An 18,672-nucleotide genomic window follows, 5' to 3' on the forward strand; every position below is an offset into this window, starting at 1 on the left:
GCATACCCATAAGGATGCACCCACTTTGTGTTATTTTCATTCATTAAACCCCTGAAAATGTCACCAACCTGGTTCTTCTACTAAGCTCTTCTATCGTGTCGGTATACATTCAATCCATACCACTTTATGTGATTCATTAAATACCTCAAGAAATGTCACTTCAATTGCTTTCAGTTTTATGTATGATTTTATAGTGCTGTTCAGTACTGATTTTCTTTCGATTCACCCCCATACGATGAACGAGTCTTTAGCTAGCATATATATTTATAAAAGGAACAAAATAAAATCAGGAGAACAAAAAGAACAACCTTAACCTGAGAAGAACATCAAGAAGATTACTTTTCTAATATAAATATTTCTATTAAAGATGTTTTCGGAAAGTCGGCAAATGAGGCGCGTTTTGTTATGCAAATGAAACTCCCTTTTTATCTCTTTTCACGAGATTAAAAGGCGAGAAGGAAAAGAAAAAAAAAAACAATATCTTTTTAATGAAAAATCTATTTTACCTGAAGGTTAACTAAAGAAGGCAAATAACTGGTTGCATCAAGAAAGTATGTCACTTTAATATGAAACAGTCTTTTTTTTTAAATGAAAGTAATTATTATGATGTTCATTATTACTGTATATAATGTACAGCATAGGCGTAGCGTGAATGAAATTTTTGAGGGGGCAAGCGGATTTTTCTTTATTTTTTTATAATCTAGAAAACCTCACAATAAACCACATAATTATGCTGTAGACATAGGAAAAAATGACGTTATTGCTGATGAAAATGAAGTAATTTTTATTGAACAAAAACTAAAGAAGCCGAGAATCCAGTCTATAATAATAGATAATTGCAAAGTTAACCGCAAAGAGTTAAAAATTCTCTTTGATTCCAGTGAAATAACTAGTTTTCAAGGAAAAATATTGGGTAATGAGATTTAAATTAAATTTGATAGAGAAGAAGCACATTGGAACCTCTTTGATAACAAATCTAATATCACACTCTAAATTACAAACTGAGAAACTACTGAAAGTAGTTCTAAGAAATATAACAGCAAGTTATACTAATCACGCACAGTCTATAAATGCCTTACTTTAATGAATATAATATAACAGTGCCGGATTAAGCGTGCGAGGGGCCCTAGGCCATTTAAATTTTTGGGACCCTTAGATTACATTTTTTTTCTCGTATATTTTTTATTTATTCAAATATAAAAGTATTTAGATACCTTTTCATTCAAGAAAGCATATTTAAAATTAAAATAAATAATAATAAATTTTACTTTATTTTGTTAAATTAGAACTTAAAAAATAATCGTAACATTTTGAAAAAATTTAAAATTTATTAACACTTTACAAAATCAACGCTACTATAAAATTGGTATTCAAAAATATTTTTTTTTCTGCTCTTGCGATTAATTAACTCCTCTATAATGTTATCAAAATTAATTTCACGGAGAACGTCTGATTCGATAAACATCAAACTTAGCATGTCTAATAGTTTTTGAAACATAACGCGCCTTCAATTTTTTCGCGCGCAAATCAAAATAACAAATTTGAACTAAAAAACATTGATAAATCTTATAATACATAAACTATAATAATACTTATAAATAATAACTAAAATAAGTAATAAATAAATATGATTAACATTATGTAAAAAAAATTATCGTATTTTATTAATATATATTTGAAATTGATTTTTTAAAAAAAATCCCTTTTAAGGAGGCCCCTAATCATTGGGGGCCCCAGGCCATGGCCTAGTCTGGCCTAATAGGAATCTAGCACTGTAATATAATGTTAAACAGATGTTGAAACAGGAAAGAACTACCTTTGTACATAGCTATATAACTAAAGCAACATCAAGAGATGCTACGCCCCTGATGAACTTTTACATTAAAGTAGAATCATACGAAGGAAGGCGTGAGCTAATTCAATGCTTTTAATGCAAAAGACTCAATTATGTCCAGGTAAATCGCCACTATGATGTCTAAAATGTGGCCAAAATCACTATACTTACAAAGGCACAACAGACACAAAGCTACCAGCTACACTTGCAAACTGCCAAGAGGTAACAAAATGCGGCATTTTTGACCAGTGATACGGCTTAATATGCAGAAAACCGTACTAGGGACAATTAAAAAGTTATTAGACTTATCAAAGATACTTTTGTTTCCAACGTTACAGAAACAAATTTAAAAAAAAAAAAAAAAAAAAACGATAAGTAAATATAATACAAGAAATTACTCATTAAAAATTGTGAACTGGAATGCAAATAGCATTACCACAAAAATATAGAAACTTTATCGCTTTCAACAATTCAGATATTATCGTTATAACAGAAACTCGTCTACATGGCAACAAGTTCGCAGGCTATGACACCTGCAGGTGTCATCGATCGCAAAGAGGAGGGAATGAGGCCATCATAGCTAAGAATACTCTAATTACTACAGAACTGTCCAAGTCTAAGTACTACGAACAAATATCTATTAGCTAAATATCGAAATAACAAACAAATCACTGGAATTGACACTCACTCACAGATCATCAAACGAATCTATTATCATTGGATACTTCATTTCAAAACACAGTAACAAAAACGGTCTTCATTTGACGAAACCAATTAAAAAGTTTTCCCTCATCATGATCAGCCCTATGGAGCCTACTTATTACCCGGTCACTCAGACCAGATGACACTCACCAACACTCAACAAATGATCCGATCACCATCCTTTTATTGTACGCATAGGTACTGCGAACACTGAAAACTAATATCGAAAAGTAAACTGGTGTCTTTGTCAAAACATTCTAATCAAAAATAGTATGAAATTAAATGATCTGCAAACAATGAACGACATTGAAGAAAGTGTTCAGAAACTTCAATTTAAACCACCCGCACAAACGTGTTTAAAAAAGCAACTTCTTGAATCTTCCACCAACTATCAAAAACTAGTCAAGGATAGGAACTAGAGTAGAAAGAGACTCCATAAAACAAGGGATCCTCAACACAAAGAAGGTATGCAGATACTCAACAAAGAAATAAACAAGAGAACCAGATGGGAAAAAACAAAACAGTGGATTGACAAAATTAAGTTCCCATATCTAGAAAATAACTACAAAAGGAGGATGTCTAAAACAATAAAAACTGATCCTCAGGGCCTGATTATCGCCTGGCCCAATAGGCACGGGCCTAGGGCCCACACTTTCTGGGGGGCCTCAAAAATTAGTAAAAAGTCACAATATTACTTTTAAAAAAAAATACTGAAAGAAACAGTTTATCTAAAAAAAAAAAGCATTTTTATTTCAAATTTTCTTTATATTGTGATAAACCAAACTCGTCGACAATCTGTCTAGAATTCATCGAACCCTGCTCGAAGAAAAATCCCACGAATACACTCAAGAAACTTGGGATGAAAACTATCGATTCCCTATCTGGCCTAAACCATATCAGGGCTTCTACTGATGGATCTTCTGACTCCACTTTCACCAACAGAGGTGTGGGAGTGGTACTGCTCCTACCTGATGATCAAAAATGAGAGATCGCAACTGGTGCTGGAAAAAACGTATCTAATTTTACGGGAGAATTGATAGCCATTTCCACGGCAATCGAAACGTACATCAATCTTAAACCTTCGGAGCAGCTTAGTGGTATGACCATCTTCAGCGACTGCAGGTCTGCCTTACAGACCCTCAGAGGTACCTCAAGCCTAATCTTGAATATCATAGAACAACTTGGACAACTTCAACGTCTCCAGAAAAAAAAATGCTTCTTGCAGTGGATTCCCGCCCATGTGAACCTTGAGTTCAATGAAATAGCTGATTCCTTGGCTAAAAATATCAAAGATCTCAATCAAAATACAATCCCAACTACGCTGGCAGATGCAAATACTTTTGCTAAGTCAAGACTATTCACCCCCTTAAAAATCAAGGTCAATGAAATAACTAATCTTGTCATCGACAGGAAGACCGCCACCACTCTCATCAGACTAAGAAAAAAACATCATAAAAACATGAAAATCTCTGCAGATGGGACTAGAAAATATCAAAACTGTGGCAATGTTTTTAATGGCCCTGCAGTCACTGCAGACCTTCACCTCTTAAACTACCCTACAGAAGAAGATTTATATTCATTTAATGCCATAGAGATAGCAAAGACTATTTAAGCACACCATGAGATATGTTTCAATAGAGGATGCGACCAACCAACCAACCAAACTCGTGTAAACATTGCGCTAATCAAATTCGAAAGTACAGCCGAATTTTAATTGGTGCTATTTTTACTCCAACGGCTTGCAATGCAAATGCAATGAGAATGCATATTCGCAAAGTCTCTCATAAATGATTAGTGTTAACAAGAACTAAAAGCTTATTCTTAACAAATGTGTAAAGCTGTAGATGGAAGGCTACAATCTTTAAAATAATTCAGCTGATCACTGACTTTTAGCAAAAATCACTGATTTCAATTGTTTGTGATCAATAAACTATTTTTATTTTCATACAACACTGTTTTGTTAATTTATATTTTGCTTTAATATTTAGATGCGTAAACTTTATCTTAGAAAAATAATCTTCAATTGTCTGCTTTCAAAATTTTTTAGAATGTCTCTCTTGAATCATGCAGTTCAATAGATTCTTTTTATTGTTAGGACTATGAAAAGAATCTAGAAGAGAAGAAGAAATATAGAAGAAATTGTTAGGACTATGTTCTTCGGAAGTTTAATTTTGAAATATTTTGTTAGGGGCCCAGAAAATTTTGTGGGCCTTGGGCCTGAATTTGTCTTGATCGGTCCCTGCTGATCCTCATACTAACAGACCCTTGACATACAACGCGTAAAGAAAGGGTTGAAGTCTTCGCTGACACAATGGCTAAACAAAATTACTCTCAATAATAATTATGACAGAATTAACGAAAAATATGTAAATGAAGAAGTTATCAAACGAAGTTACCAACGAAAGGTTACCAAAGTTAACCAAAACGAAGATGTTGAAGAAACAAATTACAATGAAGTTAAATCAAACATCAAGAAGTTCAAGCCTAAGAAAGTCGCAGGTTATGACAAAAAAAAAAAGCTCAAATCATTACGAGACAACTACCAAAACATCATAGTTAACTTATTAAATGCCTGTCTTAAAAAGAACTAACAATACCTACAAACCATCGTCTAATCAGTTTACTAAGTTCCAGCGGCAAGCTTCATGAAAAAGTAATCTTCATTAGAATCCCCTCGTACTTTCATAATCTATTCTATTCATCGAACAGTATGGATTCAAACAAAATCTAGACACTACAAAGCAATTACTGGTTATATTGGAAGAGGTCTCAGAAATAAGGAAAGTTCAGCCCTGCTAATGATATATATTTTCAAAAGCTTTCGATTGTGTGAGGCACAATGGAGTGGAGTTAATTAAATTAGAATTTCTACCAGAGCTGATTAAAATTATAACGTCCTACCAAGAAGAAAGAAAATTTTTCATCAATCTGAAAAACCATCTTTTAACTATCCGAGAAATCCTAGCTGGCGTATACCAGGATATCATCCTGGGGCCATATATCTATGACTTCCCAGAGGAACGTGCTGATTATAACAGCTCTATAACAGCTTTTTATGACATAAGCATAATAGTAAAATCAGAAGACCTTTAACATAGCTATCCAAAAATTACAAGAAAAACTATGCTATGTTGAATTATGGTATTTAGATTGGAGGTTTGAAGTAAATGCTCAGAAATCTAAATTGCTTATCACATTAAAAAAAACGAAAGATTAACTATCCCAATCAATTAGTTCTATTTAATAATATTATACGAAGAGTAGAAAAAGCCGCCTGTTTAGGTCGGATTCAAAACTTTAAACGGATGACATGGACCTAAAACAAGAAAGGGCCTTATACAGCAACAATAATACAGCAACAACCGTTTTACAATCCTAACCTAGATTTAAACCAATCCTAACCTAGATTTAAGAGACTACTTTTCCTATCAATGATCAAGTCGATTATGATAGGCCTGGGTATATAGATGAATAAATCCCTCTTGGACAAACTAATAAAAAATTGAAACTCTTCGCAAAATCACTAATGCACCATGATTTTTACAGAACAATAATATTCCCAGAGGCTTAAAGAATTTTTGTATGTCTATATTGAGATAAACTCAACACAAATTTCCTCAATAATGCTAATTTTTATAATTTTTTCTTCATTAATGCAACACACCTAATTTTTAATTTTGAAATGCATGAAGAGGATGACCACCTGCAGGCCTACTTTTGCAAATAACTTTATTTTAGACTATGTTCAAATAATTCTATTTGAAATTTTATCCATTCAAGTTAAATGTACTTTTCTTTAATTTGTGACAGACTAGTTGTTTTTATTCCTTATAATTTGATCCTATTGCGGTGTTGCTTTACAGTTTTTTCTAGTTCTACGTAAATTTGATTTGAATTTAACTTGTCAGTTCATCGAATGTTCCTAATGTTAACTCTTAACAGAACTCTTTTTCAAATTCACTCAAATACTAAATTTACTTTATTCAATTTTTAGATAAACTGTTTATCTTTTCAAAATTTAACCATTGCTGTGTTATGTACCAATTTTTTGCATTTGAATCAGTATCAGTATTGAGCTGTTGTTACAGTATTATGGTGTAATATCTCGGCAGATAACATCACTTTCCATCTTGTAATATTAAAAGAAGTTGCATCATCCTCTTTGTCATTGAGAGGAGCCAGCGAGTCCCGAAGGGGAAGTCCCTATGGAAAACTCCCGAATTTATTATTAACTCTTAACTTTATACCATAGAAAAATCTAATTCTGATTCACATGCATTTGGTCGATACTGCGCAAAGGCAGCTCTCACCAGTCATGTCAACGTTAACTCTTATACTTATATCCTTCTATCCTTTTATTTCTATTAAATTGATACGTCTGTTAAATTATCGTCGTTATTTCATCTAATGCTGCACTAACTCCCATATATATATATATATATATATATATATATATATATTTGCCGGGCAGATGGCCGAATGGTGAGCGAGCCTGATTGCGAAGCCATTGGCGGCGGGTTGGAATCCAGCTCAGGGCATGGAAGTTTTTCTATATGTTGCGCGTGATGTGTGAATGTGACCCACCCTATGAACGGATATCTGTGGCAGTGTAATGTTGCAGGTCTCCTTGACTTTGATTTACAGGTGCCCACCTGGTAACGATAAATGAGCAACACTTTCTGCATCTTCTAGGGTGGAGAACGAAAGTTCAGTGCCTACAGTTATTTTGGAATTTTTAGTTTTAATGGGAATTAATTATAGACTATGTCAACCTTCATCTATCAAAAGGTACCTCAAGACAGAATCAAGTGTCTTATATACACTAGTGATTTTGGTATTTAATATTTATATGGTGGTAGTTAACGCCACAATACTCCCATTCCAGAATTTTATCTGTGATAGAATTCGATGAATAGATTCCACTAGTTGATTCATGCTGTTTATTTATTTATATCAAATTTTTTTTCCGCATTATATTTTTTTTCCTCATGGTTTTTTTTATTATAGCATGTTGCTCATTTTTTTTATCATTTATCATTTCGCTCATTTTTCTTTCCTTTGATATTTAATATTTATAGTGGTAGTTACGCCACATTTTCTACCAAGATTATTAAAAAATCTTTTATGTTTCATTTTTATATGCAATATTGTTATGACTGCTCCTAAAATTTTAATTGCTTACATCACGGGTTTTTTCTTTTCAGTTATGAACAGGTTTAATCCGTTTTTGATTAGTTAAGTCAGTTATTGCTAGGCTACGTTAGTTATAAATTATTATTATTATTTTTAGTGTCACTTAGCTTCCCCACTTCAGAGTTTTTCACTCGATATCCTACCAGAAACAAGGTACGTGGACCACATGCGGCTTGAAAGATCCCTTTTCAATATCAGATCAGAATTTTTATTTGTGTTCAAGTTATTCACGCGAGACTTCTTCTGAAGTAATTACGACTGCAAGAGTAGAGTTAACGAACGTAAAATGGTAGTTGGAGCACATGGGACATTCCATTTTGGAAATTGTGAGGGAATTCAACAGTGTCAAGAGTGGAGTGTGCCAATAATACCCAATTTCAGGCAAATATCTGCACTTAATGAAGGCTGCGTCGAATTGTCATTGTTAAACCGTGAGTATGCACCAATTTTAGTGCGTCGGATGCAAGTTTCATAAACAGCACGTCTATAGGGGAGATCCTGTGAATCAACTACTCGATGACATTTGAGGACGACTCATGAATACTAGTTTTTCGAGCGACCTTTTCTGAAAATTTCTGTAGTGACTCTGAAATCTACGCGTCATTTGAATTTCTCGTCCAATAAGATTGCGTTTAAAATTCGATATGTCCCTCTGAGCAACAAGAAGCGTATGCCGATAATAAATATTTGAAATATATTAAAATTTCTAAAGTAGATATAGGTACTTTATTTACGTCGCACTAAAGCTGCACGATGGGCAATCGGCGACGGACTGGGAAACATGAAATAGAAAACTATGCTATGTCCAAAGAAGACTATTTATTTACCATTGTCTGCATAGTTAAAATATAATTTTATAATGTTTGAAGATCTCGTGTTGGCGTGATTATGATCTCCAATTCGACATCGAGAGAAGTTCTGATGATTTATGAATTTTTTCCTTTCTTCTTTTTATTCTTTATTTTTCTTTTTTGAATCAAATTTGATTTTTTTTTAAATCTGGTATTCTCTGTTTATCGAATTAACGAGTTTGTCTAATTAAGAGCAAATTAAGAAGTCACTCTATTTCAGAGTCATAGTAATCAAAGAGGTTATCTTTCTGTTCTTTTAGCAGATTTTACACATTTTTATTTTATTTTATAACCATCATTGAACAGCTTACCGAATTTTCAGTTCACGGCTACCTATGTTCAACTTCGTAGACTTGTAATTTTGAACCCAATCCAGAAGACAAGGGAACTCTTGGATAAAGTATTGGGAAGAAATTTGTCTACCTGGAGGACTTTTCGAGGTGTTATATGGAGAGGAAAACCACGAAGACCTCCCACGGTTAGCCTGAAGGCAGGGGAACTCTAATCCATGATCTGTCTACCACTGAGGATATTTCACATCAGCCCTATGGTCGGTGCAAGCCGGATGCGGAATTCGTATCGACCAGCCCTCGCTGGCATTCGAACCCGGTTCACCTCATTGGAAGCCAAACGCTCTATCCCCTGACATACTTAACTTAAAATATTGATTGAAAGCAAGTGGTAATAAACTTTTAACTCAACTAACACCAGAAATGTGAATTTTAAATCATTTTAATGATACATATGAGACGAAATAATTAATTATACAGACGAAGAATAAAATGTATTTAAGATTATTTAATTTTCTTTTGATAGAAACTTCGGTATAAGCTATGAAAAATCAGAACATTTTACTGCTACTGATAATAAAAGAAACGCATAATATGTTCATCATCCCATTGCAATAACTATCAGCTTATTATTAATTTCCTAAAAAGAAACTAGTGTAATGGGTAGCACAACCCAATCGAATTAGGTTCTTTTTGAGAGCATTTTATAATTATCTGTTTAAAAAAACATATGAATAATTACAAACATTAATTTAAATTATTTTAATGCTCTAAAAACTAATTTAAAATTAATGAATGATACATTTTATAAGAAACAATATCATATTTATCTCTTAATTTTGAACTTTGATTAATGTAATAAATATTTGGTTTTTAAACTGTTTTCCTCTGACAGAATTCCTCTGACCTCAAAAATTTCAATTTAGAAATATGTCGCTTCAAATTTCAACTGATATTTATGTTTTAAACAATTCAAATTTATAAAATTTCAATTTAATAGTAGCCTTTTGAAGTAATTAAAAAAAGAAAAAAATAATTAATCAATGAAATGCATTTGTCGGCATTAATTTGTTGTGTACAATTTTAGGTTTATCTGAATGAACTCGAATTAATGTTATCCACAGTCTTATTAAATAAAATTACTTAATTAACTTTCCCAGAAATTTTTTATTTTTCTAACAATTTCCTTTAATGGCTCAATTTTCTCATTAAATTCATCACTTAATATTTTTGTATAATACACTGGTTATCATAAATTAAGGAAAATTCACAAAAATCGCGATAACTCAAGAAATTACACATGGAATTTTATGAAACTTACCCACAATATACAACACATAGTAAGGTATTAAACAACATAAAAAGAAATTATCAGACATTAATAGTAGTATAGAAATTAGCACATGTATAAAATAAACAAATTGGAAGTATCGGTTTGCAATAGAAAAAGTACCTTTAATATGGAATATGATTGCCTCTAGAAGCAATACAGCACAAACAGCGATGTGTGATGCTTTCAATTATGCGGTCTATCAGTTCAATAGGAAGTGAGAGCCATTGCTCTTGTAAAGCAGTTGCAAGCGTGGCAAGGGTCTGAGGGGGCGGATTGATGGCAGATACACGCCTCCCTAGAGCATCCCAAACGTGCTCGATAGGATTCAAGTCCGGGGATCGAGCTGGCCACTCCATGCGAGTAATTGTTTCCTGTTGAAGATAATCATCAACAATGCGAGCTCTGTGTGGTCTTGCATTATCGTCCTGTAACAGGAAGCAATCACCAATTGCCCCGGCATATGGGCGCACATAAGCATCAAGGATGTTGTCTCGATAAACCTGAGCATTCACGGTTCCCCTTGGAAAGACATGGAGGTATGTGCGCCCTCCTAAGGATATGCCTCCCCAAACACAGACACTGCCTCTTCCGTATGCATCTCTTTCACGGATGTTTGATGGATGATAACGGGTCCCAGGTTCTCTCCATATCAAATAACGTCTACTGTCACTTTCTAGACTAAACCTGGACTCATCCGTAAAGAGAACAGGCCTCCATTGATCTGACGTCCAGTGGACATGTTGTCGGGCCCACTGCAAACGGTCTCTCCTATGGCGTGATGTGAGCGGCACGCAAATGGCTGGTCGTCTCGCATACAGACCACCTTCGTGGAGCCTTCTGCGCACAGTTGACGTTGACACCAACCTTCCGGTGGCTGCAGCAAGAGAGGATCTAAGATGTGTCGGAGTAGCGGTTCTATTCCTGCGTGCACTTAATGTCAAATATCGGTCATCGGCACTGGTCGTAACAGTTGGCCGTCCTTGACTGAACCTCCTAGATGCCGAATCTGTGGTTTGAAATTGCCTCCAAAGTCTATGAACCACAGATGGACTCACATTTAGCCATCTGGCCACTTCTGATTGACTCTGCCCTGCCTCTAGTCTCCCGATGGCTCTCCATCGTAGTTCTTCAGGCAAATGATGCCTAGAGGTCATTATTACGAATTGGCTATCTCAGATTTTCAATGTCGCAATCACAGTAAAATTTGTGTGCTTTCTCTCAAACTTGGACTTTTATGCTCCAGGCAGATGACGTAAGCCGAGTGCAGCGCCACTAATTTGCATATTGCAATTTTACTCAGCTACTCTTAGTGGACAACATATGCAAATTTTGCACGGTTTGGCTTACTTTTGAAAGAGTTATCGCTATTTTTGTGATTTTTCCTTAATTTATGATAACCAGTGTATTTAGAATAATAACAATTAGTCTGTCGACGGCATAGCCAATTGATTGCAAATAAGAAACTAATGCTAAAAATCATCCGAAATTCTCCGACGGTACATTTTAAGTTTACAGGAATTCGGACAAGCATAGATTTTTTTTAGCCCACTGCAAATCTTTATAGATAACAAACACTGTTTCAGATATTTTTTTTAAAATTTGACATAATTAATTTTTTGTAAGTTCACTTGGTCCTCAGCCAATTACATTTATGCTTTTTAACCCTCGACGCACCATATTCTGATTGGCAAAATTTTATATTTTTTTTCCTTGGTCTTCAAAATATGATTGATGTATAAACATATTAAAACTTCTGACTTCCAGTAGTTTATGAAGCGCATGTGTCATTTGTGTTCATAGATTTTTCTCCTCAAAAAGAAGCGTGATTTACCGATTTAACTTTCAGGGTCACAGAACACCAAAATAATCTAAGCACAGATAATTAACGTTTCATTGAATACAGTTGACTTATAACAAATTTAATCATTTTTTAGGAAAAAAATTCATTTTTCTTTATTTTAGACGTTCATATATTAATTAGCAGAGATCTTAGAAAAATCAAATTTATCTTCACTGCTTATTTTTGACACAAAAAAGGCTTTAACTCGACAAACAAAGAAACCGAAGCCAACCTACTAAACCTACTTTTTTTTTTTTTAGTAGTATTTTAACCCCGGTGCAAAAAATCCTTTCGAAAACATAAACAAAGAGGAGGGGCTATTCATTCTTAAGTCATTTACACCTGACGCATAGAAACTGGTGTCTAATCATGGTTTTGGTAGACAAGAAGCATTGCGTGAAAAAACGGCAAGGATCAATGCGTGTCCTTTAGGATGGTTTAGGTAATTTGGCAATAGAGAATATGGCAGCAACAAGACACTTTGTAATCTGGTGATGGCTTCATAATGGCTGCCTTTTCCTGACACGAACTGGGTTCTGAGGTTCGATTGCACCGGAAATGATTATGGAAAATGGAATGGAAACCATCTGGAAATGGTTATGTTCAGCTACGTTGGGTCGATCTGTAGCCGACGGAAATGCAATGACGGAATAAAAATTTGATGTGCTGAAAGAGTCATTTTTATGTGTGAACTTCACACATTTCATTTTATTTCTAAATTCCAATTTGTTCGAAATTTATTGCAAATTTCTGTGCTCTTTCATGATTCAGCTTTTTTGCTTTAAACATTGGCTATTTATCTATTGATGTAGAAAATTTATTTTTCCCCGGCGAAATGCTTCTAGGTCGCGCTCGAGTAGATATCAATCAAAGAGAGAGAGAGAAAGATGACGTGTTGCCAGATGTAACTCTAAACCTTTAATCAAAAACAGCCATCTATTTGAACAGTTAGAATTCTCGTCAACGAGTAAAATAGCTTCTCGTTTAATTCTTCCTATAGAGTCCTACAATCTGTATTTCTTAGGTCAATTTTTTTTATTTTTAAAATACAGAGGATTATTTTTCAGATCTAGATAATTGTCTATTTCGTGATGATTTCCATATTAAGAAAATGTTCTAACATAAAGCTATAATAATTATAGATTTTGATAATATTGACGTATAGGGGGAAAAAGCCCAATGATGAATGCACAGCAATGACTGGGGTCGGTGACTGGAGCTAGCAGGGGAAGGAGTCTTTTAGTTTATTGAAAAATAATAAAACTATACACATTTTCGGCATAAAAAATGGCGATTGGATAACAAATAGAAATACTCCAAAGCACATAAAATATTTTCTATTATTAAAGAGCTCATATGAATTTAAGCAGCCAATTACCAAGTTTAGACTTCCTAGGTTTAATCGAAGTCATCTGAGATGAAAGAAAAAAATGTGATTTGAGAAAAACTCATTTTAACAAAACTTGGAATAAATAACTAGCAAATTAAGCAGACGATTTCAATTTGGGAAATGAGAGTGTTATTTTCTCGTTTCAGTGTGCGTGTGTATTTTTTTATATAACATTGGAGTACTAGTTTATACTTATAACTGTCATATTGCTCAGAATAAAACAAGCCGTAACTTATATAATTTTTTTCAGAAAAAAAAAAATGTTTTTAGTTTGAAGAATTTATTTATAATATTATGAAAAAAGGGTCTTTTTTTATTGAATTATTATGTGAAAAATAATAAAATCAGCTGTTTGTTAATTTTTTTGAATTCAAAATTACTGTAGAATCTTGTTGTAAAAGTAAGATCCCGCTTTAGATTGAAAGCCTAAAGATTTCAAAGAGTTTAAAAATTAGATCGCCATCAACTCCAAAAGAACTTTGTTGTAGCTCCCTCTCTTAAAATGAAAAATATTGTAATAGGTCCATTTTTATGATAAATTATTAAGGGTTTGTTTTTTTCATAATGAAGAGTGATCCGTACTAAAATTTTATGTGTGTCACCATAAAATAATTTTCAGTGCTCTCTCGATCGATGAAAAGAGAATTTGATTCTCATGTTTTGGAGAGTCTGAAAACCGCTGGATGAACACAGTTATTCAACTGAACTCTTCTCCTTCCCTTCTTTTCATGCTTCACTGTTTTGTAATTTAAATTTTCTTTTTAAAAACAAAAAATCTGACAGGGACATGAAAATGTATTCAAATCTTATGGTGTCTGATTCCAGTGACATATTAATTTCTACCCTCGATGAAATCGCTGTTTTACTATAAAATGATGGGTCAGTTAATAGGCTCATATTTCCCCCCCGAAATAAAACGCCCGAATATGCATTTCATTCTGTTGGAAAATATTTTATTAAAAAAAAGAGAAAAAAAAGAGTTCTTACCTTGCTGTAGATGCCGGCAGCTGAAAATTCAGTTTCTGCGACCATCACTCCGATTCCGAAAATAGCCATAATGAGGGCATAATCACTCACTCTTCTTCTTTTTTCGAAAAGAGCTTTTCTGCGCCCTAGTCGGTAGCCGACGCTGGGGCGGCCACCGATGCCCCCAGCCGATGAAGTTCTCCTTCGTCGTGTGATCACCGCCGAACAATCTCCATCCTCAGCGGGGGCTAAGTTAACGCTACTCGATCCCATTTCTTTGAATCTTCGAATAGCACCGTGCATACGTAGGGGCAGGCTGGGTGGGGGACCCGTGCCCGAAGGGACACCAGAGCTCCCAAGAGCTGCCCCCACGAAGCCAGCGGTGACCCCTACACTCGCCGTGTTGGGACAACTGCTGATAGAAGATTCATCCTCGTCCCTTCAAATCATGTGAATGGGAAAAAAGATGACAGAATCACATTCCGCCTTCACTCTTTCATCCACTATGATTCACGGAAGCTTCTTCTCTTTGCTTTCGATCGATTTGCGCATGCGCGGAGATTTCTCCAGTAGGGAATTTTAGGGATTTATTGGCTACCTCTGAATGACATGGATGCGGAATAAATTTTTATTTATTTTTAAAAAAAAGACTTTTTATCATCTCAAATAATTATTTTTCACCACCGTATCATTTTCTCTCCAAACTCTAACTTAAACTATTACTGAGGACAAATTTTAAAATGCTCGAATATCATAATAGTGAGTCGAGAACTCAAACACGCAAAATTTAATAACATATAGCAGAGGATCTCAAACTATGCTTCGCGGAGCATTTTGTGTTCGCGAAATAATTTTCAGTGCTCCGCCAAAAGGTAAAACGTGTGTTAAAGTTAAAAATATTTTTATTAAACGTACTCTAAAGTTTAAAATTAAAAAAATGTTCGCATCAATCAGGTGAAACATAAATTGTGCAAATCATAGGATCAGTAAAAATTCATAACAAATGCCAAATTTTACATAAATGGAGAAATATTTTCCTGATCGCTTCACTCACCACTCCCTTTAACAGCAATTCATTCATCAGTTTTTACCTCCTACCCCTTTAAATTCGATACTGAAAAAAAAGATTTTTTTTTTTAAAAAATTTTTCTGATATTTTATACATATTAATAATAATCATTTAATAATAAATTAAACGTTTAAAGTAAAGCCATTAAACTTTAATAAACACGCGCATAAGCAGTTAATGAAAATCGGAATACATATAATATTAAATATAAGGAATGCTACATTAAAATAAATCAATATAGAAAATAAAAAGTGTTATAACTCATCAGCAGACAACCATTCAAAAAAATTTTTTTAACCATTTAAAAAGTGAAAAAATAAATGGGTTTCGTTACAACAATGTGGCGAATAAAAAAAGCTATAGGCCATGTTGCAATCGGCTGAACCCTACACTGATGCTTTGGTTAGCTGAACTGAAGATTGAACAATTGAAAGAATTAATTACTACTAACCAATTTAAAACTAGAGTGCTGAATGAAGTTAAACAACATTTTCTTGATCCTACGAATAGTTCTTTGAGTTAAGCAAAAAAAAAAAAAAAAAAACTAGATAAATTTGAATCCCTAAGAATCGGACTAAATAAACAGACAGGTACTAAACCGAAACAATTTTCTCCTACAAAACAGAAATGCGTTGCATGTAATGCACTACAAGTAAAAAGAAATTTTCAAAATAAATATCAAAGTGATCAACAGCATTATATGGGAAGAAATTACCCATACAGAGTTAGTTTCAATCAATATAGTGATCATTCTAAATATAATTACAATGAAATGAAATGAAAAAAAAAAAAAAAACTCACCATGGAACTGTTTCTGATAACTCTTCTCAAAACAAATATGATAAAAAGGTTGAGACAAAATCACAATTAATTTCTTTTCAATTTTGTGATAAGATTAATGTCTGAAAGTGATGGCTAAAAATTTATAATTTTGGCATTTTGTGATATTTGAGGAACAATATTAGTTGTTTCATTGTAAAAAAAAATTTTAACTGTAGAAAAATTGAAGAAAAACATTCAACAAACTCAAGGCAGAGTTTGTAATTTTGACGTAATTGAAGTAGATGTTCTTAATTTAACAAATAAAATTAAAATGTACAATATCAAAACGGATTTGGATTATTCTCTGCTAACACTACCTGACATCGACTTATTCAATGTTAAACTATATTTTGATAAAAAGAATTATTGTTCAAGGTAGTTCCGGATGACCCATTAGGCCAGACTAGGCCGTGGCCTGAGGCCCCCTTAAAATGAATTTTTTTAAAATAAATTTTAAAATAAATTAAGAAAAACAATGATTTTTTTAAGAAAACAATCAATTTCAAATATATATGTTATGATCATTTTTTAGTTCTAATTTAACGAAATATAGTAAAATTTAATTTATTATTAGTTATTTTTATTTTAAATATGCTTTCTTAAGTGAAAAGATATATAAATACTTTTATATTTGAATAAATAAAAAATATAAGAGAAAAAAAATTTGATCTGAGGGCCCCAAAAATTTTAATGGCCTAGGGTACACTTAATCCGGCACTTGTTCACGGTGAAAAGGAATAAAAAATCTTCCAATATTACAACTCATTCAAAATTTTTATGTCGTAGTCAGTGGCGTGCCAACTTTTCTCTGACTGGGGGTGTCGAAAACTGCCAGAACTTTGCTAGCTTTATTATTATGAAATCAGTTTTATTATTTTAATATTACTATTTTATTGAAAATATTTATTAAAAATAGTTATTATTAAAATAAGTTGTAATTTCATTTCAAATATTTATTATTAAAAATAGTTATTATATCGTTCACAGTATTTATTATCTAGTAGTTATTATTAAAAATAGTTATTTCATCACAAATATATGCTATAGTTGCATAAATTATTTCGGGAATTTTTACATTCACACAATCAAAACAGTGAACAAAAATGATTTATGAATCGGAAACAAATAAAAAAGAAAAAAACGAATGAAAAATTAAAGAATTTTATAATTGCACTCCTCTAAATTCGTGAACACTGAACAAAAGATTTTATTTATAATTTTTTGATTCAAAAAAGAACTGTGATAATAATGTCAAGTAAAAGGATGTCAAAATTTCTAAAGACATATACAGATGCTAAAAAAATAGTTTTAAAACATTCTTAAATTTTTATTTTGTCTATTATAGTTAGTAATGGTGTCGCTAATCAATGATGACGCAAACAAGATATGTGGCCGTAAAAAATATTCAGTGTAGTCCAGATTTTATATATGCCATGAACCATTTCGGTTATAGCCATTGCACTCCTTTGTTTTCTAATTATTATTATTTATAGCTGTATTTCAGGAGGTCATTTTCCGGACACTTTAATGATTTTTCATAATTTTTTGATTCAAAAGAGAACTTTGATGTTAATATCAAGTCAAAGGATATGCGTCAAAATTTCTAAAAATATTTTTATAACATTTTTAAATTTTTTTTAATTTTATCCTATATAGTTAGTACTATTGTCGCTAAAATCAGTGATGATGTAAGCAAGATATGAGGCGGGTAAAAAATTCTGTGGAGCCTAGATTTTATGTATACTATTGTCTATTTCGGTTATAGCCATTGCTCTCCTTTGTTTTCTAATTATTATTATTTATAGCTGTATTTCAGGCCATGTCCCAGAGACTTCAATGATTTTTCAGAATTTTTTGATTCGAAAGAGACCTTGGATGTTAATATCAAGTCAAAGGATATGTGTCAAAATTTCTAAAAATATTTAGAAAGGTTAAAAAATATTTTTATAACATTTTTAATTTTTTTTTTATTTTGTCCTATATAGTTAGTACTATTGTCGCTAAAATCAGTGATGACGCAAGCAAGATAAGAGGCGGGTAAAGAATTCTGTGGAACCTAGATTTTATGCATACTATTGTCTATTTCGGTTATAGCCATTGCCCTCCTTTGTTTTCTAATTATTATTATTCATAGCTGTATTTCAGGAGGTCGTTTCCCGGACACTTAAATGATTTTTCATAATTTTTTGATTCAAAAGAGAACTTTGATGTTAATATCAAAGGATACAAGTCAAAGGATATGTTTAAGTAGAGAGCTATTACAATTTGAGTGGTTTATATCGGCAAAAGAAATTCACTACAAAGGCGATACTCATTTATGTTCGACACAACCGAATTATAGTAACGTCTTAACTATTTATAAAAATACTTAGAAATCAATCT

The 18,672-nt window shown here is 32.8% G+C and overlaps 1 protein-coding gene across 2 annotated transcripts in view; it reads right to left on the reverse strand.

The window, feature by feature from the left end:
• The window catches only part of LOC107446561 (small conductance calcium-activated potassium channel protein), a 60,171-nt gene extending 45,226 nt beyond the window's left edge, over nucleotides 1-14,945 (reverse strand). For both annotated transcript variants that reach the window (XM_043049274.3, XM_016061243.4), the window contains exon 1: nucleotides 14,421-14,945. In XM_043049274.3, the coding sequence (XP_042905208.1) occupies nucleotides 14,421-14,702 (282 nt within the window). In that variant the 5' untranslated portion in view covers nucleotides 14,703-14,945. The remainder of the gene's footprint in view (nucleotides 1-14,420) is intronic.
• Between the last annotated feature and the right edge of the window lie 3,727 nt (nucleotides 14,946-18,672).

The sequence above is a fragment of the Parasteatoda tepidariorum genome, chromosome 10, assembly GCF_982258835.1.
Source record: "Parasteatoda tepidariorum strain Cologne lab strain chromosome 10, Ptep-v5.0, whole genome shotgun sequence".
Classification (NCBI taxonomy): domain Eukaryota; kingdom Metazoa; phylum Arthropoda; class Arachnida; order Araneae; family Theridiidae; genus Parasteatoda; species Parasteatoda tepidariorum.